General features: G+C 46.4%; 1 protein-coding gene across 3 annotated transcripts in view; it reads right to left on the minus strand.

Moving 5' to 3' along the window:
* Positions 1-25,285, minus strand: part of ZFP64 (ZFP64 zinc finger protein) — a 110,187-nt gene extending 84,902 nt beyond the window's left edge. The window contains exons 1-2 of one of the 3 annotated variants that reach the window (XM_074406665.1): positions 24,539-25,285; positions 20,010-20,249 (exon numbers count right to left, since the gene is read on the minus strand). In XM_074406665.1, the coding sequence (XP_074262766.1) occupies positions 20,010-20,249; positions 24,539-24,584 (286 nt within the window). In that variant the 5' untranslated portion in view covers positions 24,585-25,285. The remainder of the gene's footprint in view (positions 1-20,009; positions 20,250-24,538) is intronic. The other 2 variants (XM_074406666.1, XM_003932588.4) reach the window with 2 other exon arrangements.
* Between the last annotated feature and the right edge of the window lie 1,255 nt (positions 25,286-26,540).

Here is a 26,540-nt window from a genome sequence, read left to right on the forward strand (position 1 = left end):
TAATGCAAAAAGAAAAAAAAAATTGCAAAATACAGACTAAATATAAAACATAATTGTGGGCCAGGCATGGTGGCTCACACCTGTAATCCAGCACTTTGGGAGGCCCAGGTGGGTGGATCACCTTAGGTCAGGAGTTTGAGACCAGCCTGGCCAAAATGGTGAAACTCCGTCTCTACTAAAAATACAAAAATTAGCTGGGCGTGGTGGTCGGCGCCTGAAATCCCAGCTACTCTGGAGGCGAGGCAAAAGAATTGCTGGAACCTGGGAGGAGGAGGTTGCAGTGAGCCAAGATCTTGTTGCACTTTAGCCTGGGGAACAAGACCAAAACTCTGTCTCAAAAAAAAAAACAAAACAAAACAAAACAATACAATTAAAAAAATTATAATTGTAAAAGATAAGATAGGCAGTCTCAACTTTTTTTGTTATAAAAAGTTCTTGGACTACTTTGTTAACTACATTTATAGTCTGGGACTTAGGCATGTTTCTCCCCTCCCCTCCCTCCTTCCCTCTCCCTCCTCCCTTCCTTCTTTGTTAAATTCATCTGATAAGAGTTCCGAAACTTGTTATGTTATGTTGAACGTAACCGCCCTCCTTCCCTCCTTCTCTCTCTTTCTCCCTCCCTCCCTCCCTTCTTTCCTTTTTTCCTTCCTTCCCTCCCTCCCTCCTTCGCTCCCTCTCCCCCTCTCCCATCCTTTCCTTCCTCCTCCACCTCTTTCTCTTTCTGGTTCTTTCTTAGAATGTAATTTGTCACATGAAGATTTGACTTCAAATGAGGAGTCAATATGACAATGGAGGCTTGCTCATCGGGTGAACCTGTCAGACTAGGAGGCCCTAATGATGATTTTGAGAGACGTTGTAATATTCTATTTCCTAAACTTCAATCACTCAGACACCACCTTTGACATTTGTGACATTTTATTTACAGAATATGTTTACTTAAGTCAACACAGGCCTAACATCACTATTTTAGCTTTGTCCAAAGCACTCATAGCCATTCCACAGGTTCCAGGTGCTAGTTATGTTTTCTCTTAAACACTAGGCCAGGGGTGGTGGCTCACACCTGTAATTCCAGCACTTTGGGAAGCCAACGCAGGCAGATCACAAGGTCAGGAGATGGAGACCATCCTGGCCAACATGGTGAAACCCCATCTATACTAAAATATAAAAAAATTAGCTGGGCGTGGTGGCGGGCACCTGTAATCCCAGCTACTTAGGAGGCTGAGGCAGGGGAATCACTTGAACCGGGGAGGCAGAGGTTGCAGTGAGCTAAGATCGTGCCACTGCATTCGAGCCTAGAGACAGAGCAAGACTCTGTCTCAAAACAAAAACAGAAACAAAAGACCTCTTATATGTTGTTGAATCTACGATGGTTTTGATTGTAAAATGCATCATAATTTCATATATGACAAAACCACTGCCAATTAAACACATTATGACAACGCTTTCATATTTTTTAGGTATTTTATTTTATATTTACTGAATGGGCTTTTCTTGACTTCTTTGGACATTTGGCAGGAAACCCAGGTTCCTGATCTCCATCTTTTTGGCACCTTCAGTAGTGACCGTTATCACTCTGATAAATGTCAAATGATACCTTGATTCCATCAGCATTTGGTATTTGAGTAAAGCCACAGTTTTCATTTTTTTTTTTCAATGAACATATGTAGGGAAGTCAAGGGCTTTGGTTTAAAGCTGGCTGGAAGATTCCGACACACTGATGTTTCCTGTCTTCATGCCAAGTATCTCTGATGCAAGAATCAGCTGCACCTGGCTCTTGTTGAAATGTTTTCATTTACTCTGTGAGATCTGGCTATTTCTCCTGGTTTCCCTTGCTCTGCTTGGTTCTCAAAGCGTGGTCCGCAGCCAGCAGCATTGGAGTTGCCTGGAAACTTGTTACCAAAGCAAATTTTTGGGCCCCATCTCAGACCTACTGAATCAGACACTCTGGGGGTGCACCCAACAATCTGTGCTCTAACAAGCCTTCCAGGTGACCCTGACAGAGGCTGAAGTTTAAGAACCACTAGCAGAGACCATCCTTTTCCATTCAGCTCAGCAGTCAAACTTAACCCAGTTCTGTCTACATGAGGAAATCCACCTTTCTTGGTTGCTGCTTTGCAAGATCATGCAACTGCAGGCATTCCTCCAACAATGAAGATTTGCTTCATTAATATCAAATTTACCCCCGTTAACTGTTTTCAGGCATTTCTGGGTAAAGCAATTACTTTTCATCTTCAACTTGCTTCATCATGCAGTATCTTGGAAGACATTTTAAACGGCAATAAAATTCAGTACATATAGTTCCAAAATTGCACACGACATAGCTGAGGTGAGAAAAATGTGACCCACTGAAATTGAGTTTGTTCACATGCACAGGAAGGTAATTTTTTTGGACTGCCTGTTGGTTGACAGAAATCTCACTGATACTAAAATGCATCATTGTTTCAGATATGTTAAAGTGTGTCTTCAAACTGATATACGCTCAGGTCTGGCCATTCACTGTGTATGTGACCTCAGGCCAGTCATGTAACTTCACTGAACTTGTTTCCCCACTATAAATGGGGATAATCACCAGGCCCACTTCAAAAGGATGCTGCAAAGTTTAACAAGAGAACTGAGTAGTACAGGATGTGGTCATGGTCAAATCTCAATAAATGTCAAGGGGGATAGAAGACAGTTCGATAGAACCAGACTCTGGCACTTGTGCATTGAACTCTCAACTGAAATGCTCACGAGCTAGGATGATCACCCATCCCTGTTTGCCTTGGACTGGGGTTTCACAAGACAAAGAACTTTTGTTGCTAAAACCATGGTTCTGGGTCATGGTCTTGCTACCATGACCTCCCAACTTTCTGCTCTACAACTTCCTGCCCAAGTGACCCACTGTGCTGGAAAGGTGCTCACAGTGGGATGAGTATGGGTGGTCAGGCCTTCCTGACAAGTCAGCTCACGGGGTCCTCAGCACTCTCGTGGAAGGTAGGTGGTAGGCCCTACACCCCGCTGCCACTATCTGCCCTCCCCAGAGATTGGCTGGGCTCCATCTCTTAACTGTCCACGAGCCTGAGCCCATCAGCACAGGAAAACATGGGAATATTTTGGATATTAACCCCTTCTCAGATGTGTAATTTGCAAATATTTTCTCATTCCATAGGCTGCATTTTCATTTCTGCCATTTCCTCTGATGCACACAAGTCTAAATGTCATGTAGCCCTGGCTGGGCGTGGTGGCTCCTGTCTGGAATCCCAGCACTTTGGGAGCCCAAGGTGGGTGGATCATCTGAGGTCGGAGTTCGAGACCAGCCTGACCAAAATGGAGAAACTCTGTCTCTACTAAAAATACAAAATTAGCTGGGTGTGGTGGCACATGCCTGTTATCCCAGCTACTCGGGAGGCTGAGGCAGGAAAATCACTTGAACCTGGGAGGCAGAGGTTGCGGTGAGCAGAGATTGCGCCACTGCACTCCAGCCTGGGCAAAAGAGCGAAACTCCATCTCAAAAAAACCCATTAATTTAGCCCCATTTGTCTATTTTTACTTTTGTGGCCTCTTAGAGAGGCAGCAGGGAGCATCATGAGTGGGCAGGTTAAACACAGCAAAGGGCTGGGCACAGTGGCTCACGCCTGTAATCCCAGCACTTTGGAAGGCCAAGGTGGGTGATTTGAGGTCAGGGGTTCAAGACTAGCCTGACCAACATGGTGAGACCCCATCTCTACTAAAAACAAAAATTAGCTGGTGTGGTGTTGTGCACCTGTAGTCTCAGCTACTCAGAAGGCTGAGGCAGGAGAATCACTTGGACCTGGGAGACAGAGGTTGCAGTAAGCTGAGATCATGTCACTGCACTCTAGTCTAGGTGACAGAGGGAGGCTCTATCTCAAAAACAAATGAAACAAAACAAACACACACACACACACACACACACACACACAAACACAAACTCCAACAGCAAAGGAGTCAGGCAGCCAACGGCAGGGATCATTTTGGGGGCAGGGCTAATCCCATGTAACCTGTGAGTCACCCCAAGGTAGATGGCTACTAGACCAGAGAGGGTTTGCTCCAGAGCTTAGGCTGTGAGGTCTTACCTACTTGAGCCTCAGTTTCTTTACTTGGAGAATGGGGATAATTTCCATTCCTATCTCCTAGGGCTGTTGTGAGGATCAGAGACCAGGCATGAAAAGCTGCTGTTGCTGTTGACATTATTCCCGAATTTATTCAGCAAATGTTTAGTAAGTACTGACTTTGTGCTGGAACTGTTGTAAGCAGTAGAAACAGAGCAGTGACTCAAAGAGACGAAAATTCCTGCCCTCAGGGAGCTGACATTCTAGTTAGGAGTGGTGCATGCAGTAAGTATTTAAATATATAGTATGTAAATCAGGTGGTGTAAATATTATGGAGAAAAATAAAGCAGGGAAGGGAACCAGGAAATGCTGTGGGCATGCAATTTTAAGTAGTTCCAGGAAGGCCTCAGTGGGAAAGCAGTATCTGAATATAAAACATGGAATCATATAATTACATTAATAGTATTCTGTTGCAGGTGTCTGGAATTCAACAGCAACAAAGGGGCATTGGGTGTTGAAGACTCTCACCAGGATAGCAAGCTTGCTGGCTCCTCCTGGCTGACTGTATCAAGGGCATCCCTTCTCACACATGTGGCCTTTCTAGAATCCGCTGTAAACAGCAGGACCTGCAGAGACACCTCAGGGAAAGGCATACGGTAATCACTGAGGGACTGCGGTGACCAGATGCCTCCCTCACTCCCTTTGGTTGTTTGCATGTGATTTGATGCTGGAGTAGCCACTCATCCACAGGGTGTGTGTGTGTGTGTGTGTGCACGTGTGTGTGTAAGTGTCTGTGTGTATGTGTTGTATGTGTGAGCATGCATAGTCAGACTGACCTTGGATCAACTTGGGTGTTTTTTTCTTTTTTGAGATGGAGTCTTACTCTGTCACCTAGGCTGAAGGGCAATGGCATGATCTCAGCTCACCGCAACCTCCGCCTCCAGGGTTCAAGTTATTCTCCTGCTTCAGCGACCCGAGTAGCTGAGATTACAGGCATACACCACCACACCCAACTAATTTTTGTATTTTTAGTAAAGATAGAGTTTCACCATGTTGGCCAGGATGGTCTCAAACTCCTGACCTCAGGTGATCCCCAATTTTTTTTTTTTTTTGAGATGGTGTCTTGCTTGGTTCCTGAGGCTGGAGTGCGGTGGTGCGATCTCAGCTCACTGCAACCTCCACCTCCTGTGTTCAAGCGATTCTTCTGCCTCAGCCTCCTGAGTAGCTGGGACTACAGGTGCCTACCACCATACCCAGCTAATTTTAGTATTTTTAGTAGAGATGGAGTTTTACCAAGGTGACCAGGCTGGTCTCAAACTCCTGACCTTATGTGATCCGCCTGCCTCAGTCTCCCAAAGTAGTGCTGTGATTACATGCATGAGCCACTGCACCCAACCAGCTGCGTGTTTGTATGCAATTTCATGCCATAGTAGCCACTCATCCCCAGGTCAGTGTGTGTGTGAGGGGAGGGGGAGCGGAGTGTGTGTGTGTAGTCAGATTGACCTTGGGCCACCTTGAGTGTTTGCCTGTGATTTGATGCTGGAGTCACCACTCATTGCCAGGGGTGTGTGTGTGTGTGTGTGTGTGTGTGTGTGTGTGTGTGTATGTGTGTGGGTGTGAGCACAGACTGACCCTGGACCAACTTCTGTCTCTACTCACTAGCTGTAGGGTCTTGACCAAGTTATTTCTCTGCTCTTCAGTTCTTTTGTCAATAAAATGGGGATATTAGCAGTGATTTCAGAGCTCAGATCTTGTTCTAGTAAATATCTAAGGGAAGGATAAGGAATACTGCGAGCTGGGCATGCTGTAAGTTCTTGATAGTTCTCAGTGGACATTATAGTAACTATGCACAATAGGTTATTATTTATCTTTATTCACGTTTGGCATAATGAGTGGCATGGGCCTTGGGGGGAAGTGCTTCTAGTAGAGGCATGACTTGCCCCCACAAGAATATTCTCTAGTCCCTCTTTTCACCGAGGATGCAGTAAGGACCACCTCTTTATGTGGGGGTCTTATTTTTAACTTTTTGCAAGAGCTCAGGGCCTCAGCCCCTACCCTGGTGTGGCCATTAAAATTAAGTCTCCTGTTTAGTGAGATCAGATCCCTTCCCCGATACCCAAAAAGCTCACAGCCTCATACACCTCTTGCTGCTTTCGGGTTTGTTTTCTGGCATCAGGGGATTTCCCATGCTTTCCTGAGTGCTCAGGTGTGCATCTGAGAGTTGCTTATAGTATTTAGTTCTGGTTTGTAGCAGGGGCATATTGAGTTATTAGATCATGATGTTGCTTAAAATGTATGACTGTTATATGCATTTCATAGAGAATCCGAATCTATTCCTCTGAAGTTTGTATCTGTGGACTCACATGAACCAACTGTAGCTCCCTTTCTACCAAATTGCCGTTCAGATATCTCAAGACACCTTGGATATCTCCCTATCTAATTTGCTTCCCCTTTCCTTCTTCAACTTAAAAACTCCATTTAACAGATCCTTTTCTCTTTTTAAATTGCAATGTCTATTTCTGCAAAATAAAAGTTAACATGAATTTCAGAATATCTGTGAAGTACAGAAAAGTGTAGAGAAGAAAAAATAGGCTAAGTGTGGTGGTTGATGCCTGTAATCCCAGCAATTAGAGACACTGAGGCAGGATGATCACTTGTGACCAGGAGTTTGAGACAAGCCTGACCAACACAGGGAGACCCCATCTCCACAAAACATACAAATAGCTGGGTGTGGTGGTGCGTGCCTGTAGTCCCTGCTAATGGTGGGGCTGAGGTGGAAGGATGACTTCAGCTCAGGAGTTCCAGGCTGGAGTGAGCTATGATTGCACCACTGCACTCCAACCTGGGTGACAGAGCAAGGCTGTTTCTGGAAAAACAAAACAAAAACTTCCCAGTGCTGTCATAACATGGCAATATACATCCTGACTTTTCTTCCTTTTTTTTTGAGATGGAGTCTGGCTCTGTCACCTAGGCTGGAGTGCAGTGGTGCAGTCTCAGCTCATGGCAATCTTTGCCACTCGGGATCAAGAGATTCTTCTGTCTCAGCCTCCTGAGCAGCTGGGACTAGAGGTGTGCGTTACCACCCTAAATTTTGTATTTTTAGCAGAGATGGGGGTTTCACCATGTTGGCCAGCCTGGTCTTGAACTCCTGACCTCAAGTGATCTGCCTGCCTCAGCCTACATCCTTATTTTTTATACAAAGCCCCTATCACTACTGGGATTAAATACTTATTTGTGAAGTTATTTAATGACTATTCTCTTTTCCATTTGGTTGGATGAGTTAAGTGAGGACAGATCCTTGTTTCTTTCCATTACTGTTCCCCTGCACCCACCACAGAACCTGGTAAAGGGCAGGAGCTTAAATAATATTTGTTGCATTAATGATCAGCTAAAGGGCTAACCTCTTTTATATACAGAAAGGCTGGGCCCAGAGGCTCATGCCTCTAATCCCAGCACTTTGGGATGCTGAGGCCAGCACATCACCTGCAGTCAGGAGTTCTAGACCAGCCTGGCCAAGAGAGCCAAACCTCGTCTCTACTAAAAATAAAAAAAAATTAGCTGGGCATGGTGGCGATGCCTGTAATCTCAGCTACTCAGGAGGCTGAGGCAGGAGAATCACTTAAACCCAGGAGGTGGAGGCTGCAGTGAGCCAAGAATGTGCCACTGCACTCCAGCCTGGGCAACAGAGTGAGACTCTGTCTCAAAAAAGAAAGAAAGAAAATAGGTCGAGTGTAGTGGCTCACACCTGTAATCTCAGCACTTTGGGAGGCCAAGGTGGGCAGATCACCTGAGGTCGGAAGTTCGAGACCAGCCTGACCAATATGGAGAAAGCCTGTCTCTACTAAAAATATAAAAAATTAGCTGGGCATGGTGGCACGTGCCTTTAATCCCAGCTACTTGGGAGGCTGAGGCAGGAGAATGTCTTGAACCTGGGAGGCAGAGGTTGCGGTGAGCCAAGATCATGCCATTGCACTCCAGCATGGGCAACAAGAGTGAAACTCTGTCTCAAAAAAAAAAAAAAAAAAAAAAATTATATATATATATATAGTTTTTGAAGCATAAAATTACGATCATGGCTTAAATCATCCATCCAAAATACAACCTCTAATGGCCACATATTTTATCATTTTGGTTGCTGAATAGTTTAATCATTTCCCTTTCTTGGACATGGAGGAGACATCTAGGAATTGACATCTATATATAATGCCTATCCAGAATTTTAAATGTGTCCCTCGTTTCTTTGGGTACACTCCTTGAAGAGCTGGGTCAAAATGGTGTGGATGTTTATTTACTTGGTGATTATATAATTATGACATCCTTTCAGAAAACGGAAATCATTTGCATTTTCCCTTTAACCTTGGCTATCATAGGGATGATTTGACAGGCCAAAATGAGATCACTTATGTTTAATTTGCATTTCCTTTATATATAATTAGTGAGATTGAACTCCCTTTCAACATTTATTTTCCAAGGACATGCCTTGTTTGGTGAACTTCTTGTTTATTCTACTAGCTCATTCTTTTCTACTGGAATTTTTATTTTTTTTCCTTGATTTGAAAATGCTTTTTACAGATTAAGGATACTGTCTTTCATTTTGTTTTGATTTTGAGACAGGGTCTGGCTCTATCTCCCAGAATGGAAGGCAGCAGCATGATCTCGGCTCACTGCAACCTTTACCTCCCGGGTTCAAGCGATTCTCCTGCCTCAGCTTCCTAAGTAGCTGGGATAACAGGTGTGCGCCACCATGCCCAGTTAATTTTTGTATTGCTAGTAGAGATGGGGTTTCGCCATGTTGGCCAGGCTGGTCTTGAGCTCCAGAGCTCCCGCCTCAGCCTCCCAAAGTGCTGGGATTCCAGGGATGCGCCACCGCGCCCAGCAGGTTATTATCATATATTCAGGTCTCACGTGTTGGTTTTTTGCAGTGTTGTTCATGCTTAGGATTCTCATTTAGGGTTCCTGATCTCCAGGCAAGCATCCCAACTGCAAACTGAGAATTCACTTTCTGAGGCCGGGGCATGGGCTTTGGGAGGCTGAGAAGAGCGAATCCCTTGAGGCCAAGAGTTTGAGACCAGCCTGGCCAACATGGTGAAACCCTGTCTCTGCTAAAATACAAAAATTAGCCGGTCATAGTGGCTGGCGCCTGTAATCCCAGCTACTCAGGAGGCCGAGGCAGGAGAATCGCTTGAACCCGGGAGGCGGAGGTTGCAGTGAGCCGAGATGGCGCCGCTGCACTCCAGCCTGGGTGACAGAGCGAGACTCGGACCCCCTCCCCGCCCCTGCTCCCACCCCCGCCCCCAAAAGAGTTGACTTTCTCAGAGAAAACCCACCCCTTTCACTTACACTGTTCTCAAAAGGGCCTTTACTCTCCGCAGTGGGCCTTAAGACCCGCCCAAACGCCCCTGCCCAGGGGTGAGCGGTCGCCATATTGGAAACCCTGACCACGCCCCCGCTCTGCCATCGCTGATTGGTGCAGTGCAAGACACCTGACAGCCGCTGGGCCAATCGAATCTCTTGCTCTGAAATGAATGGAATACTGCCGCCAGCAGCATTGGCGGCTTCTATTAAGTCTCAACTATGACCCAGGCTGAGGCAGGAGCATTGCCTGAGCCCAAGAGTTCGAGTCCAACCTGGGCGACATAGTGAGACCACTCCCAATCTCCTTAAAAAAACTCAAACTTGGCCAGGCGCGGTGGCTCAAGCCTGTAATCCCAGCACTTTGGGAGGCCGAGGCGGGTGGATCACGAGGTCAAGAGGTCGAGACCATCCTGGTCAACATGGTGAAACCCCGAATCTACTAAAAATACAAAACATTAGCTGGGCATGGTGGCGCGTGCCTGTAATCCCAGCTACTCAGGAGGCTGAGGCAGGAGAATTGCTTGAACCCAGGAGACAGAGGTTGCAGTGAGCCGAGATCGCGCCATTGCACTCCAGCCTGGGTAACAAGAGCGAAAGTCCGTCTCAAAAACAAACAAACAAACAAACAAACAAACAAAAAACCCAAAACTCAAACTGGGACTATGACGCTTAGGTTTGGTGTGGACTTTCCTTCTCAACAAACAAGGTATAAATTCTGGGAATGATCACGGGGGCAGCAGTGCTTCTCCAGCCACAATCTCTAAAATGTAGATCCTGATCAGCAGTTCCGGGTGGGGCCGAGACTCTGCCTTCCCAGCATTTTCAACAAGTCCTTTGAGCTGTACAATCTGGAAAACCCTGAAATAGTTCTAGCTTCTGGTTCAATCTCCTTTTTTTTTCCTTTCTTTCTTTCTTTTTTTTTTTTGAGACGGATTTTCGCTCTTGTTGCCAGGCTGGAGTGCAATGGCGCAATCTTGGCTCACCGAATCTCTGCCGCCTTGGTTCAAGTGATTCTCCTGCCTCAGTCTCCTGAATAGCTGCGATTACAGGCATGCGCCACCACGCCCGGCTAATTTTGTATTTTTAGTAGAGACGGGGTTTCTCCATGTTGGCCAGGCTGGTCTCGAACTCCCGACCTCAGGTGATCTACCCGCCTCGGCCTCTCAAAGTGCTGGGATTACAGGCGTGTGCCACCGTGCCTGGTCCCAATCTCTCTTTGAGATCCAGCTGCCGTGCCTTCCCGCAATTCTCCCTTATGCCTATAGCCTGATAAACGAAGTCTCCCCTTTGGCTTGAACTATAGCCAAAGTATGGGATCTGTTCTAAGCAAACAAACATGTAACAGCAAATTAACTTGCCCTATACTGGGACTTTGCCAAACAGGAAAAATAAACCATGAGTGGAACTGAGCTTCCTTCCACATCCCACCCTACCCTCCTTCCCACAGTGGGCTGTTTTTTCGTTCCTCACATCTGTTGAGCACCTATTATGAGCTAGACTCTAGCACCAGTGGGTTTCCATCCTTTTATCCCCTTCTGGTTGAGTGGTTCTCAAATTTGATCATGCATCCCAGTTTCTGATGCAGAGATTTGGGGTAAAGTTTAGATAGCTTTACAGCTGTATTTTAAACACATTTTCCAAGTAATTCTTTTGGACAGCAGCATTTGAGAACTGCCACTCTACTCCCTTTAACGTGGCAGTGGTAGGAGTGTGGCCCTGCATAGGGGGCTTGGGATTGGGGTCCACTGGTAGGTCCCTTCTCCCTTGTCCCTTGGCAGCCTCGCTGCCTCTACTACAGTGCAGCTGGGCAAAGCCACGTGTCCCAATTTTGGCCAGCAGTATCTGGAATTTCGGAAGTTTATCAGGGAGCATTTCCTCCCAGATACAGATAAGTTGCTCCTTTCCCCGCTTGTAGGTGTGCCAGAGAGACTGGATGCCCAAGGCATTAGCAGCCACCATTCGGCCATGGTGGGTGGGAGGACAAAAAGGATAAAAGCCTGCCACCGAGAACAGGAGGAAGATGCAAAGGAGCTGGCACCTTTGAGCTGCCGAACTGACTTTGGCTCTGTCTGCCTTGCCTGCTCTGGCTATGAGAGATAATAGGTGTCTTAACTGTTCTGCACACTTTTAGTTTGCTGTTTTTAAGAGCAACAGAAAGCATCTGATCTGACCCAACCATTCCCTGGCTGGTTTAGATTCCCAGGACGTTGCTCAGATCCCCTATTATCCCCAGGAGAGATCTGGCTATCTTCATTTTTCACCGAAGCTTCAGATGGTTCTTATGTACAAGCAAGCTTGAGAAACATTGCAATGAGGAATTTACTAAGCAGCGGTACTGATGAAGAGCACAGGTTTTGCAACCAGACAGCCTGGATTTGAGACCTGGTTCTGCCACTTTCTGTTTCTGACATCTTGGACAAGTGATTTAACCCCCTGTGCCTCAGTTTCATTATTGGTAAAATGGGGATAATAATTATTATTACCTAACTTTGGGTTATGAAAAACTACTCCATATAGAGTATTTAGAAAAGTGCATCGTACAGAATAAGCACCGTACAAGAATTTGTATTATTGTTTCCAGATCCTTCTGGCATCAGACATAGTTTGTCTTATTAAATCACTCATGTGCTCAGGAACTTTCAGTGGCTCCCCAGCTGCTTCAAAATACAGGCCAGAGCTGAAGCACGATTTCCACCCCATTCTCCTGTGCCATTTCTAGCCACTGTTTTCCAACCTTGCCCTGAGCTTCTCCCACCCCCTCCAAACCACCATTAGGAAATGTCCATTTTCCCGCCATCTTTCTCCCAAAAGCCAATGTGTCTTTCAAAGCCGGTTATATATTTGCTCTCATTCACAACTCTCCCCACTGAGTTGCCCAGTTAGAACAAACAGACTCTGAATTCTTGCACCTTTAAGACTACACTTGTTGGCCAGGCTTGGTGGCTCACGCCTGTAATGCCAGCACTTTTGGGAGGCCGAGGCAGGTGGATCACTTGAGGTTAGGAGTTTGAGACCAGCCTGGCCAACATGGTGAAACTCCATCTCTACTAAAAATACAAAAATTAGCCAGGTGTGGTGGCACATGCCTGTAGTCCCAGCTACTTGAGAGGCTGAGGCATAAGAATCTCTTGAATGCGGGAGGTGGAGGCTGCAGCAAGCTGAGATTGCACCACTGCATTCCAGCTTGGGCAACAGAGTGAGACTTCATCTCAAAAAAAAAAAAAAAAAAAAAAAAAAAAAAAAAAAAAAGAAAGAAAGAAAGAAAAAGAAAAAGACTACACTCGTCATAAACAGGTGAAATGTCTTACAACTAAATTCTCCTCTTCCCGAAGGGCTTGGAATTCTCCAATGACAAGCATCTCCATTATCTGAGTTCCATCATTTGGCACACAATGACCCTAATGCCACTGATAGGGTTTGGCTGTGTCCTCACCCAAATCTCATCTTGAATTGTAACTCCAACAATTCCCATGTGTCATGGGAGGAACGCAGTGGGAGGTGATTGAGTTATGGGGGTGGGTCTTTCCTGTGCTGTTCTTGTGATAGTAAATGAGTCTTATGAGAGCTGATGGTTTTAAAAAGGGGAGTGTCCCTGCACAAGCTCTTTTCTCTTGTCTGCTGCCATATGAGACGTGCCTTTCACCATTTGCCATGATTGTGAGACCTTCCCAGCCACATGGAACTTGAGTCCAATAAATTTCATTCTTTTGTAAACTATTAACTCTCGGGTATGTCTTTATCAGCAGCAGGAAAATGGACTAATACAGCCACCGTCACCAAGCCCTCATGATGAGGCACATGCCATACACACCATATGCTTCAGTGGCATGAACACATTTAATCCTTATATTCGCCCTTGTCTGCCCTCATTCAATAGCTGTTTTACTGAGTGCCCATGATGTGCGAGATCTGGTGCTGGGTGCCAGGAAAGTAAGACTTATTAGGTCTCTGCATGCAGGGAGATTCACAGTCTAGTAAACTAGAAATTGAGTTACTAATTTGGGGCTCACAGGCCAGACTGAACCTTCAGATTCTTTTTTAAGGCTTTCAAATTCAATTAGGTAGGTAGGACCTTCCCTAAGTCATTGTCCTTTGGCCAAAGACCAATAGGGACAACACCCCTCTCACTGAATAAGTTTATTACTCACTGCAATAAAGGCAACCTCAGAGGGTGCTAGAAAGAACTTATTTTAGGTTTGGGGCTGATGTTAGGTGCTTTTGGAGGAGGTTCAAGAAAACCTGCATCAGAGGCACCAGCAAGAGGGGCTAATTCTATGATTTGTTATTTTAATAAATATCATCAAGAGGGAAAGAAGGCTAGAGAGAACAAGGCTCAATCTTTAATATGTAAAGAAGTAACTGTCACTCAGATTAACGGGGGGAGGAGGATGTTTGGTATTTTGTGGCTTGGACAGTGTTCCCATTTTGTCTGGGCTCACACGTGATGACATATGTGGTTTTGTTTTTGTCTTGCCCACCACGGTCAAAGAGTGGCCTTGTCTGTTGTTGGTGTTTCGTGAAACTGTGAACAACAGTGTATGTTCAACAATAGCACAGTGCGGCCTACCTGTGAGCCAGCCCAGCTCCTAGCAACACCAAGACCCAGCTGATGATGGCTGCTGGCTGTCAGGGGTGCTTTCCTCTTTCTCTGCTAGTTGCCACAGGCCCTCTCCCTCTCTAGGGCAGCATCTGCTGCTGCAAATGCTGTGTTGACTGCCCCTGCAACTGCCTTGGAATTCACTTCTCTGTAACGGATTAAAGACTAATTCGTTACAATTGTGATACATACTAGCTGAGAAAACAGAAACCTAGTTGCAAAAATAGGGAGAAGGGAAAATCAGAGCTGGCTTCTACTAGGAGGTGACTTTTAACCTGGGACTTAAAGAGCAGGAATTAACCAGAAATGGCAGGAAAAACCATTCTTGGTCAAGTGATCAATTCCATTAATATTGACAGAGGGCTTGTCATGAGCTCTGTGCTAACACTATCCCGTGTGTTGTTTTGTTTACTTTTGCAGTCCCCTGAGTAAGTAATGAGAGCTAACAGCAACAGCTTGAAATGTCTTCCATGAAGCCTGGCTGGAACCATCAGAGATGAGTTCTATTATCACTTTCATTTTACTACTGGGGACATGGAAATACAAACAGTGAAAGTACACTGCCCAAGGTCGCATGGTTAGCCAGTGGTACAGCCAGGATTTGAACCCAAGCAGTCTGTCTCAGGACCCCAGACTCTTCATGACCAAACCCTGTTCCCTCTCTGTTTATCTTTATCCTCACTTTGAAATGAATGTAATGTCATTTGCCATGGTCATGGGGTTACTAAGGCCTTAGGCAGCCAAGATTCAAATTCAGGGACCTGACTGCAAAGCCCCATGATTTGAAGCCATGAACTTAGAAAATGCACATGGGATGCATTTCCACCAGCATCCACATGTAATTTTACGGTTCCCATACAAAAGTTCTTAAATCATATGCCAGACAACAGGCAGCTTTCAAAGCTAGCAGGCAGATAATAAATTTTACTTTAAACCCAAGTATTATTAGGCAGAGGAGACACTGATGAATGAGAAAGGGTTTGGTTTAATCAAGGACAAACACATCTGGAAAATGTCTGGATGAGGATATCTGGAGAAATTCACCCTTTGGGGGATTGGTGGTCTTGGGCAGTGAGTAACTCTCCAGCTGGCTGAGACCTGGAATCCCCCAGGAGCTTGTTACAAATACAGATGCCTGAGCCTCAGCTCCAGACATTCAGATTCAGGAGTCAGAGCCTGGGGATCATGGTCCGTTGGCAGGCCTGGGAACTGCCAGCCAATGGAAACTTGAAGCACAATAGGAAGAAATGCACCCAGAAAACCAACCTAATAAGTGCAAAAAAGAGAAGGAAGCAGAATTCTGCTTGTCTAGTTGGCACAGAGGCAGGAACCATCAGGAGGAGCAGCTGAGTCAGGCAGAGAGAACGCACGCTGCAGATCACACCATCCTTTCGCCACCTGTTTATTAGTCTTTCCGTTAATAAAAGCAATCACTCACTGAACCCAGTTTCTCCATCTCAGGCCCTTTACGTGGATTATCGCAGAATTCTCACAATAACCCAGTGATGATTAGGTATTATAACCTCTTTTTTACAGATGGGGAGTATTAAGTGAGAGGGAGAGTAAATGATTTGCCCACAGTCTTGGGTGGTTAAGTGGTGGATTGGGATGTAAGTCCAACAGTCTGTCTCTGAGGGGTAGCTCCCTTCAGCACTGTGTGCCCAGCACAAACAGGACCCCAGGACTGGCCTGAGCATTCAGGGTGGTCACCAAAATTCAGGTATGGCAAGATCCAATGATCGCAGGGTCATGGAAATGCTAAGAGAAGGATGAACTTCTTTGAACAAAGAAATAGAAGTGCTGGGTGCAGTGGCTCATGCCTGTAATCTCACCACTTTGGGAGCCCAAGATTAGCGGATCATCTGAGCTCAGGAGTTCAAGACCAGCCTGACCAACATGGTGAAACCCCTTCTCTACTAAAAATACAAAAATTAGCCAGGCGTGGTGACGCACACCTGTAGTTCCAGCTACTCAGGAGGCTGAGGCAGGAGAATTCCTTGAACCTGGGAGGCGGAGGTTGCAGTGAGCCAAGATTACGCCACTGTACTCCAGCCTGGGCAATAGAGCTGAGACTCTTTATCTCAAAATAAAAAAAATAAAAATAAAAATTAAGGCAGTTCCAGACAGAAGGAACAATGCAGGCAAGGGTCGGAGCCTGGAGGAAATGTAGCTCATTCCAAAAATAGAAAAAAGTTCATCATGGCTGCTGCAATATAGAGGAGAGGGAGGTGTCCCAAGAGGAAGGCAGATCCTTTTTTGTGAAGGTTGTCATGAAACCTAAGGTCTTGAGGTTGAGCTGGCATCAGCCAGGCCAAGGTGGGAAAGTTATTTCAGGCAGAGGAAATGCATCAGCGAAGGCTCAGAACCTGGAAAGAAGCAAAGGCCCCAAGTACAAAGTGTGGACCTGGAAACCTCCCACGCCACAGGACACGTGTTTTACAGGCTCCCACCCAGCGTGAGAGGTACCGGGACTTTGGTTTTGAGGACAAGAAAGCAAACACTGTCCTCGGGAAGAAGACTGCTAGGATAAGGGACAAAACACACGTCCCGGGACTGTCCTGAGGTTGCGGTGGGACCTTGAGCATGTCCCTTCCCCAAAGGCCCCTTTGCTTGGTCCTGCTGCAAAATAATTAGGTCCTACTAGGCCCACCTTTAAGGGTTTTCTGGTTTTCACCTTTTCTTGGTGACTTCCTTTAAGATGGGAATGAAAATCAACTTAGGAGACAGTGGGAAGATTTCAACGTATTTTTGCTAAGGTTTGTGAGGGGATCAGTTTTATTGTATTTCAAAATGTCTAATGTTTAAAAAACTCAGTAGAAACATTAATTTGGATGCGTTAAGGAAAAGCCCCACAAAACTTTGCTTATTGCCAAACAAATTCAAACATCATCCCAGTAGATAGCTCATAAGGGGAAAGTTGGTTCCACTCCCATTCCCCGCTTTTTTTTTTTTTGAGTTGGAGTCTCGCTTTGGTGCCCAGTGTGGGGTGCAGTGGCATGATCACTGCAACCTCCCCCTCCCAGGTTTAAGAGACTCTTGTGCCTCGGCCTCCAAAGTAGCAGGGACTATAGGCAGACGTCGCCCATTTTGGTATTTTTAGTAGCGACGAAGTTTCACAGCGTTGGCCAGGCTGGTCTTGAAATCCTGAGAAGACTTCAAGTGATCCGCCTCGGTCTCCCAAAGTGCTGGGACCACAGGTGTGAACCACTGCACTGGCCAGTTCCCTGACCTCTGATGCTCCTCACTCTTCAGCTCCAGACTACTGGGTAAACATTCTCTGAGACTAAGCCAGAAGGATCTTATGGACTCACTCAGGCTCAGAGATGTATCCTGTTTGGCAACAAAGTTTTATATTTGGAAAATTTCACATTTTCAGTTTCCCTGAAAAACTCAAATATCGAACTGGCTGACTCCAAAGAACAGCTGCACTTTTGGATGAGGCATGTGTGATTTCTCCACTTTACCACAGTCCCCACCACTCTCTAACACCTCCCCCAGAGACAACTTCTCTCATTTACATTACCTACCCCATCCCTGTTCTAGAAACTTTCCTTGAATATAATACCATACAATACGTATGCATATGTATTTCTTTTTACACATACTTTTGAGAATCTTTCTGTGACTACACACAGATCCAACCCGCCTCCTTTCCAAAGCCAAGTCATAGTCCATTGTTGGAATCTTTGGTATTTATTTATTTATTTAACTCCGCCCCCTCCCCCCCTTTTTTTTAGAAACAGGGTATCACCTGTCACCCAGGCTGGAGTGCAGTGGTGTGATCATAGCTCATTGCAGCCTCAAACTCCTGGGCTCGAGCAATCCTCCTGCCTTAGCCTCCTGAGCAGCTAGGACTACAAGTGTGTGCTATCACACCGGCCAATCTTTAAAATTTAATGTAGAGGTGGGGTCTTGCTGTGTTGACCAGGCTGGTCTCGAACTCTTGACCTCAAGCAATCCTCTGGCCTTGGCCTCACAAAGGGCTGGGATTACAGATGTGAGCCACTGTGCCTGGCCATATCTAACTCTCTCTTGATGTGTACACACAAAGGCTCCGCTTTCTCTATAGTATATGCTATCAGTGAATATCTTTATGTATTTGTTTATGAAGTTTTTTATTCTTATTTTTTATTTTTTTGAAACACAGTCTCACTCTGTTGTCCAGGCTAGAGTACAGTAAGTAGCATGATCTCTGCTCACTGCAACGTCTGCCTTCTAGGTTCAAGTGATTCTCCTGCCTCAGCCTCCCGAGTAGCTGGGATTACAGGCATGTGCCACCACGCCCGGCTAATTTTCGTATTTTTAGTAGAGACAGGGTTTCGACATATTGGCTGCGCTGGTCTCGAACTCCAGACCTCAGGTGATCCACCCGCCTTAGCCTCCCAAAGTGCTGGGATTACAGGCGTGAGCCACTGTGCCTGGACTGTTTATGAAGTTTTATAGGGTAAATGCCTAGCTATAGGCTTATTGGATAAATGTCTATGTACATTTTAAAATGAAGAAATTTTAAATTTAATATTTGAAAGTGATCACAAAATTGCCCAGGTTATAGGAATTTACATCCCTAGAAATGAAATCAGTGTTTTTCCACAAGCCTTGTTTTGATTTACATTTCTGTAATTACTAAGGTGACCAAACTTCCCTTTAATCCAATCATCCCCTGTAAATCATCCACTGACTTTTCCCCTTCTTACTTTTTATCTTCTTTTACTGGTGGTAGGAGTTCTCTGTATAGGAGGGATATTAGGCCTTAATCATATATGCCACGACTTTTTCCCCAAGTGATTCTCTTTAGACTTTGTTTAGACTTTGTATTTTACTTTGGAAAAATTGTAACTTCATTTGCAATCACATTATGATTCTTTTTCTTTGAGGGGATGGTTCACGACCAGCCTTGTTTGGTTGCATATTAATATATTTTTTAGAATCAAATGCCTTTAGCTAAGGAATACATTATTTGTTTCCCCCACAGGATCCAGGACTATCTCATAAATGGGCTACTTCATAATGTTAAAGTTTTCTTCCTGCCCCTAAGACAGATTATACAGGTATAACTGTGTGGGTGTATTTCCTCTAGAACTTTTATGGTTTTCTTTCTTTCTTTCTTTCTTTTTGAGACAGAGTCTTGCTCTGTCACCCAGGCTGGAGTGCAATGATGCTGTCTTGGCTCACTGCAACCTCTGTTTCCTGGGTTCAAGCAATTCTCCTGCCTCAGCCTCCCTAGGAGCTGGGATTACAGGCGCCCACCACCACGCCCAGCCAGTATTTGTATTTTTAGTAGAGACAGGGTTGCACCATGTTGGCTAGGTTGGTCTTGAACTTTTGACCTCATGATCCGCCCGCCTCAGCGTCCCAAAGTGCTGGGATTACAGGCATGAGCCACCATGCCCGTCCTGCTTTTATGGTTTTCTCAAGCACATTTAAATTTTGGACCCATGTGCAATTTATTTTTGGTGGAGTGAATGTATACCACAGAGAACAGGGATGTTTTCCTGATCAGCAGTACAAGGGGAGATATCAATGCCTGTTTACAGGTTTCTTAAAAAACAATATGCTTTTTGTCCCTTTACACAAGTAATGCAAACTCAAGGACTGTACACATACTTCCACACCTAAAACAACCGCTTTTTAAAAAATCGCAACGTATTTTCTGCTGTCTTTTTTTCCTTAGTATGTAGATTTTTAATTTCAGAAATCTTCTTTTAATTTTTTTTCTCTTCTTTAAAAATTTTGCTTGAATGACCAGATCTCATGAGATGTTTCAGAAATCTTTGGTCTGTTATTTTGTAACATGTGACAACATTTATAACTGCTAACATTTAACGTTTTAACCTAGCAGCTCCCAAACCTGGCTGGGCAGCTGGCTTCCCGGTGGAGCTTGTTAAAAATAATGAATCAGCAACCCCAGGGGGTGGGCTCTGGGAATCTATATTTTTAACAAGTTCCGTGGAGGTGTTTGAGACATAGCCAGGCCAACGCTGGCCGACTCCCCCATGCTCCAGCTGTACCTGTGATTGTCTGGGTCTCCGAGGTGATGGTTCTGGTGGTGGTCTGAGTCTGGGTGGCAGGCACTGTTTCCTCCGATACGAACTGGACCGTGCTGGGGGCGGCCCCGGATGTGCCTGTCAGCTGGCAGCCACTTTGTTTGTGAGCTACAAAGGCATCCAGGTTGTTAAACTGCTGCTTGCAGATGCCGCAGATGTGGATGTCTGGGGTCAGCTCCACCAGCACCGTTGTGCCACCGGGAACTCCATGGGACAAAGGGAAAAGAACATGTTAATTCCAAATAGCTTTGAATTCTAATGCAAACCAGATTCATAGTTAGGAAGAAAACACATGGTGGCAGGTATGGCTAGGTGGTGGCCCAATATCCACTCCACCTCCCTCTTCTTACAAACAGAATCCTAATTGTGTCCTAGCAGCAAGGTATTATCTTTCCACACAGAGACATCTTGCCTTAGTTAGACTTGGGGAAAATTGGACGTAATGTAAATATCTTAGAAATTTTCAGAAAATTGGCCAGGTCCGGTGGCTCACGCCTGTAATCCTAGCACTTTGGGAGGCTGAGGCAGGTGAATCACCTGACGTCAGGAGTTCAAGACCAGCCTGGCCAACGTGGTAAAATCCAGTCTCTATTAAAACTATAAAAATTAGCAGGGCATGGTGGTGTGTGCCTATAATCTCAGCTACTCCGGGGGCTGAGGCAGGAGAACCGCTTGAAGCCAGGAGGCAGAGGTTGCAGCAAGCCCAGATCATGCCACTGCACTCCAGCCTGGGGGACAAGAGCTAAACTCTATCTCAAGAAAAAAAAAAAAAAAGACATTTTTAGAAAATTATGATGCATAATTTTGTCCAACCATATATGCACAAAGGTAGTCTTGTATTATTTAACTTGGAGAGTGCTAGAACCATCCACGTGATGGTTCATGCTGCATTGTTACCCATGGGCACTAAAGGCGCTGTTCGCAAGAAAGTTACTGGACGTGCAGAGCTACCCTGCACTTTGCAGAACCAGCAGCCATCTCCTATCCCAACTAAAAGGTCATCATGAAAACTGACCCTCCCGCACATTTGCAAACATACTCACCCAACACACATACTATGAGAACCACTAGTCTAAATAATCTTGGTCCCCTACATACTTGTGAACTTCTCCAACACATAGCTCAAAGAGTTTCTGGGAAGTTTGGCATCCATGATAAAAAGGGAGCAGATATGGCTAGCACTGTACCCATTTTCTTCTGGCTTTGGAAGCAAATGTGATGGTGGAGCTTCTGCAGCCATCTTGTAACTAAGAGGAAAATGCCGAGATCCCTACAGTCTGTGCCCTTTACTTCATAGATTCCCCTGATTCAACCCTGGAATCCACCAATTCCAGATTTAATTAGGCCAGTATAATTTGGGTTTCTGTCACTTGTAGCTCAAATTCATTCCTAACTGGCAGGAACATTATTTCTTGATAGTACTAATATCAAGAGTTAATACTGTATTAATACCTGCAAAGCATTTAGCACAGTACTTCACACTGTATTAGAAGGTACTATATAAATATTTGTCAATAAAGACATAGAACTAATTAATAAGTCTCTAGTATGATTACCTTAACTTTTATTTAAAAATTTTTTTCTGCCTTATTATAAGAAAACTCGCCGGGCATGGTGGCTCAAGCCTGTAATCCCAGCACTTTGGGAGGCCGAGGTGGGTGGATCACGAGGTCAAGAGATCGAGACCATCCTGGTCAACATGGTGAAACCCCGTCTCTACTAAAAATACAAAAAATTAGCTGAGCATGGTGGTGCGTTCCTGTAATCCCAGCTACTCAGGAGGCTGAGGCAGGAGAATTGCCTGAACCCAGGAGGCGGAGGTTGCAGTGAGCCGAGATCGTGCCATTGCACTCCAGCCTGGATAACAAGAGCGAAACTCCGTCTCAAAAAAAAAAAAAAAAAAAAAGAAAACTCAGCCAGGTGTGGTGGTTCACACCTGTAAACCCAACACTTTGGGAGGCCAAGGTGGGTCGATCACAAGGTCAGGAGATTGAGACCATCCTGGCTAACACAGTGAAACCCCATGTCTACTAAAAATACAAAAAAAAAAAAAAAGAAAAAAAAATTAGCCAGGCGTTGTGGCACAGCCATATAATCCCAGCTGCTTGGGAGGCTGAGGCAGGAGAATTGCTTGAACCAGGAGGTGGAGGTTGCAGTGAGCCGAGATCGAGCCACTGCACTCCAGCCTGGGCGACAGACTCTGTCTCAAAAAAAAAAAAAAAAAAAAAAAAAAAGAAAAAAAGAAAAAGAAAACTCACATTTAAAAAGGGGGAAATCACTCAATATTTCCATCTCTGCCTACCATAAAAATTGTAAAATATTTTCTGGCTGGGCATGGTGGCTCACGCCTATAATCCCAGCACTCTGGAAGCCCAAGGTGGGCAAATCATGAGGTTAGGAGATTGAGACCATCCTGGCCAACATAGTGAAACCTCGTCTCTACTAAAAAAAAAAAAAAAAAAAAAAAAAAAAAAAAAAAATTAGCCAGGCATGGTGGTACACCTGTAGTTCCAGCTACTCCGGAGGCTGAGGCAGGGGAATTGCTTGAACCTAGGAGGCGGAGGTTGCAGTGAGCTGAGATTGCACCACTGCACTTCAGCCTGGCAACAGAGCAAGATTCTGTCTAAAAAAAAAACAAAAAAAAAAACTTCCATTCATTATACTTAAAAGTTGCGTAAGATCATAATGTAACACTAGTCCTTTTCCTAAATATTACATCAACATTATGCTATATCATTAAAATACCTTCATAGATATCATTATTTAATGGCAATACATTATTCCATGGTGTCCATGCATTATAATCTTCTCAGCAACAATAAGGTATTTCCATAATTTCCAATTTTTCCCAAGTTAAATGATACAAGATTACCTTTAAGCATATAGGGTTAGATAAAATTAGGCACCATAATTTTCTGAAAATTTCTAAGATATTTACATTAAGTCCAATTTTGCCCAGGTCTAACTAAGACAAGAAATCTCTGCTCGGAAATACAATTTGGTTGACTTGCTCAGGAGACTGGGCCGAGAACTGTGATAAATCATCTTGCAGAGATGCACTTAAGCACTTTGCAATCAATGGATGAAAGGAATGAAACTGAGAGATACACATGGAACTAACAAGAAAACAAGGAAGTGAGACATGAAGTCGCTTGCATTGCTGACGATTCCTTAGTGATGGAACAGGACGGACACCCAGAATGAAAGAATTGTAATAATAAATAATGTCACTGCTATATGCAAAGTGCAAAAGTAATGACATAGACCTTTGTCAACATCTTGACACTGTCACTTAAAAATAATGACTTTGTGCTTGGGTTTTCTCATCTGAAAAATGAGAGAAAAGAGGTTTCTACTTCATGGGGTTTTTGTTTGTTTTTAATTTCCCCAAGAAAAACACGGGCTCGTTAGGAGAATTAAATGGGATGGTGCTCCTAACAGCACAGTCCTCCCTCCCGCCAATACCCCAGCATGTTACCTGCTGGGGTTATTACTGAGGTACACTATTTAAACATGGATAAATCTGAGCCCCACCTAGGAGATACTGAGTCATAACAGGGTGGGGTGGGGAAGATGGCATTTAGGAAAATCTGTGCTTTTCACAGTAATGCAAGGAATACCCCGCCAAATTTGGGACCCAATGTCTCCCAAACTGTTAACAGTAGCAGCGAACAAGCTGAGAGCTTACTCTGTGCCAGGTGTCCCCAAACCCCTGGTAGAGGGGTTTTCAAACTTCACGTGCTTCAGAGTTGCCCAGGCAGCTAAGAAGGGCAGCGGATCCCCGGCCCCACCCCCGAGATTGAATGGGTGGGGCCCAGAAAGCTGTTTTAAAATACACGCTCGCGCTCCCAGGTGGCTGGTTGCACTCAGCCTCTGGACCACACTTTGGGAAACAATATGCCGGGAGAAACCAGGGACTTGAAAAACACTGATGTCCTCATCAGTTAAATAAAAACTGAACCCCAAACCCAAAGAAAGCGTCCACGGCCGCGTTTCCCATTCGGATCTCCACCGTTGACGTGGAAAAGCCTTTGCAATGAGCCGGAGGGACCCCGTGAGACCTGAGTCCCTCAGTCTCCAGGGTCTAATTGTGAGCCACTGAGGCAGAAGTTTTCTCATCAGTGTTACCCCGTTTACCCCAGATTCCTCCCTCTCTCCCGCCCGCCCCCAACTCCGCCTGGTGGGGCGGGAATGCCTTGAGGGGGTGGCGATTGTCTGCACGGCATGCCCTCCCCCACCGTTCCCTTCCCAGGGGTCTCGCAAGGCTGGAGAGCGCCCCCAGTCTTGCGTCAGGTCGGGTGCGCCCCCGCCCCAAGCCCAGTCCGGCGCCCCCTGCACCTCGCGCCAGCTGCGGTCCCCGAGACGCGGCTCGGGGCCGTCACCCCGATTTCGGGGCCCCGGGCCTGCTGGCTGCGTCGCAGACGTGCTTGGGCCCGGGCCCCGGAGCGCGCACTGGGCCCCGGAGCGCGCACTGCGCCCGGAAAAGCACTTACTTTGCACGGAGCCCGCGAAGCTCTCGCCCTCGCTGCCAGCGTTCATGGCCGCAGACTGGGAGATCCCCGGCCGGCCGGGGCGCCAGGGTTGGGGGACGCTGATCTACATCGTGCAAGGACTTTTCCTTTTATTTTTCCACACCCCCCAGCCTGCCTTCTCCCAACTCTGCGAGGCGGGGAGGACGGATGTAAAGCAAGCTGCACTTCCGCTGCCTAGAGGGCGCTGGCCGGGCCCGGAGCCCCAACCTGGCTTTGCAGCGGCGGCTCCCGGGGGAAGCGGCAGGCGGATCCCGAGGCCCAGGCCCGCGGAGCCCCCACCACGCCCCCGGGGAGCCGGATGGCCACGGCGTCCGGGCGTGCTGGGCGACCGCGGGCGGCGAGGGATGAGCCCCGGCCAGCACCCCGCGTTCTCCGCGGACGCGAATGGCCTCCCGGGCTCTGGGCGCCCTTTGCACCTGCAGCTGGGGCGTCCGAGCTCCCGACGCGGGGGCGTAGCCACGTTGCTCCCGGGACGCCTGGGTGGTCTGTGGGGAGACCCGGGCGCAGCTGCCGTTGCGGGGTAGGGGCGCGGGGCGCGGCGGGCAACAGAGAAACCCAGGTTGGGCGTCGGCGCTGGGCAAATCAGCAGAGCGCTGGGCGGGTCCCCTGCCCCGCTAGGGAGACTGAGAGGACCGCGATGATCTGGGGTCCTAGCGCGAAGGGAATCCTGCTCCAGGGGCTGGCAGCTTTCTGGCGCATCACAGTCTCCTGGAAGGCTGGTTAGAACAAACGCTGCTGGGCCCACCCCAGCGTTTCTGCTTCAGAGGTCTGGGGCGAGGCCTGAGAACGAGCATTTCTGAGTTCCCAGGTGCTGTCCGTAATGTGGGTCGGCGCCCACACTCAGGACACTGCCCTCTCTGCTCTGTCCCTGCTCTGTCCCTCATGCCTTACTACTACTCTCTCCCCTGGCTCCTGCGCCAGCCCTATTGTCTCTCTGCTGACCCTCCCAAGCTCCAGACCTCTCCGTCCTCGAGGCACTTGCTCAGAGAATCAGCCCTGCCTTTGAAGGTCAGCATTCAAAAATTCACATTCAGGGAGGCCGCGCTTGGCCTAATCTAATCATTCTAATATTGCAGCTCCCCCTTCCCCACCCAGCCACTCCCGGTCTTCTTCCCGTCTGCTTCGTCTGTCTCTCCTTCCTTCCTTCCTTCCTTCCTTCCTTCCTTCCTTCCTTCCTTCCTTCCTTCCTCCTTCCTTCCTTCCTTTTTCTTTTTTTCTCTCCCTCCCTCTCTCCTCCTTCCCTCCCTTCCTCCCTCTCTTCCTTCCTTTCCACGGGATCTTGCTCTGTCTCTCAGGCTGGAGTGCAGTGGTCAGATCCTAGCTCATTGCAGCCTCCAGCTCCTTGGCTCAAGCAATGCTCCTTACAAGCTTGGGCCACCACCCTTGGCTCACTTTTTAATTTTTATTTTTATAGAGATGTGGTATTGCTACCTTGCCCAGGCTGAAACTCCTGGCCTCAAGCGATCCTTCTGCATCAGCCTCCCAAAGTGCTGGAATTACAGGTGTGAGCCACCATGCCTGGCCTGCTTTGTCCTTCTTAAAAGGAATTACATGGAACATACTATGTATCTAGAGTATGTCTCTCCCTATGAATATGTATATCTATCTGCATAAATAGATCAGTTGTATATCATCTGTGCCCTCTTCCCCCTTATTTTCAATATGTCCCTGTAAAAATAGGGATTAAAACAAAATCTCTTTGCTTCACTGATGTATTCCAGTGATTTGGCTGGTGCTTGACACATAGTAGGCTCTTGGAAAATATGGCTTGTATAACAAATGGGATATCCCCTGCTGCTTCCTTTAAGGCTTTGTTTCTACCTGCAGCAGCTATTTATTCTCAAGTGTTCCTGATGTGCCAGGCACTGGGCTAGTCCCTGGAGGTAGGCCAGAGAGGCAACCAACATGAAACAATCAAATCAGTACAGTAATATTTTATATATAGATGGCCAGGTGCAGTGGC

Source organism: Saimiri boliviensis, chromosome 9 (assembly GCF_048565385.1).
Source record: "Saimiri boliviensis isolate mSaiBol1 chromosome 9, mSaiBol1.pri, whole genome shotgun sequence".
Lineage (NCBI taxonomy): Eukaryota > Metazoa > Chordata > Mammalia > Primates > Cebidae > Saimiri > Saimiri boliviensis.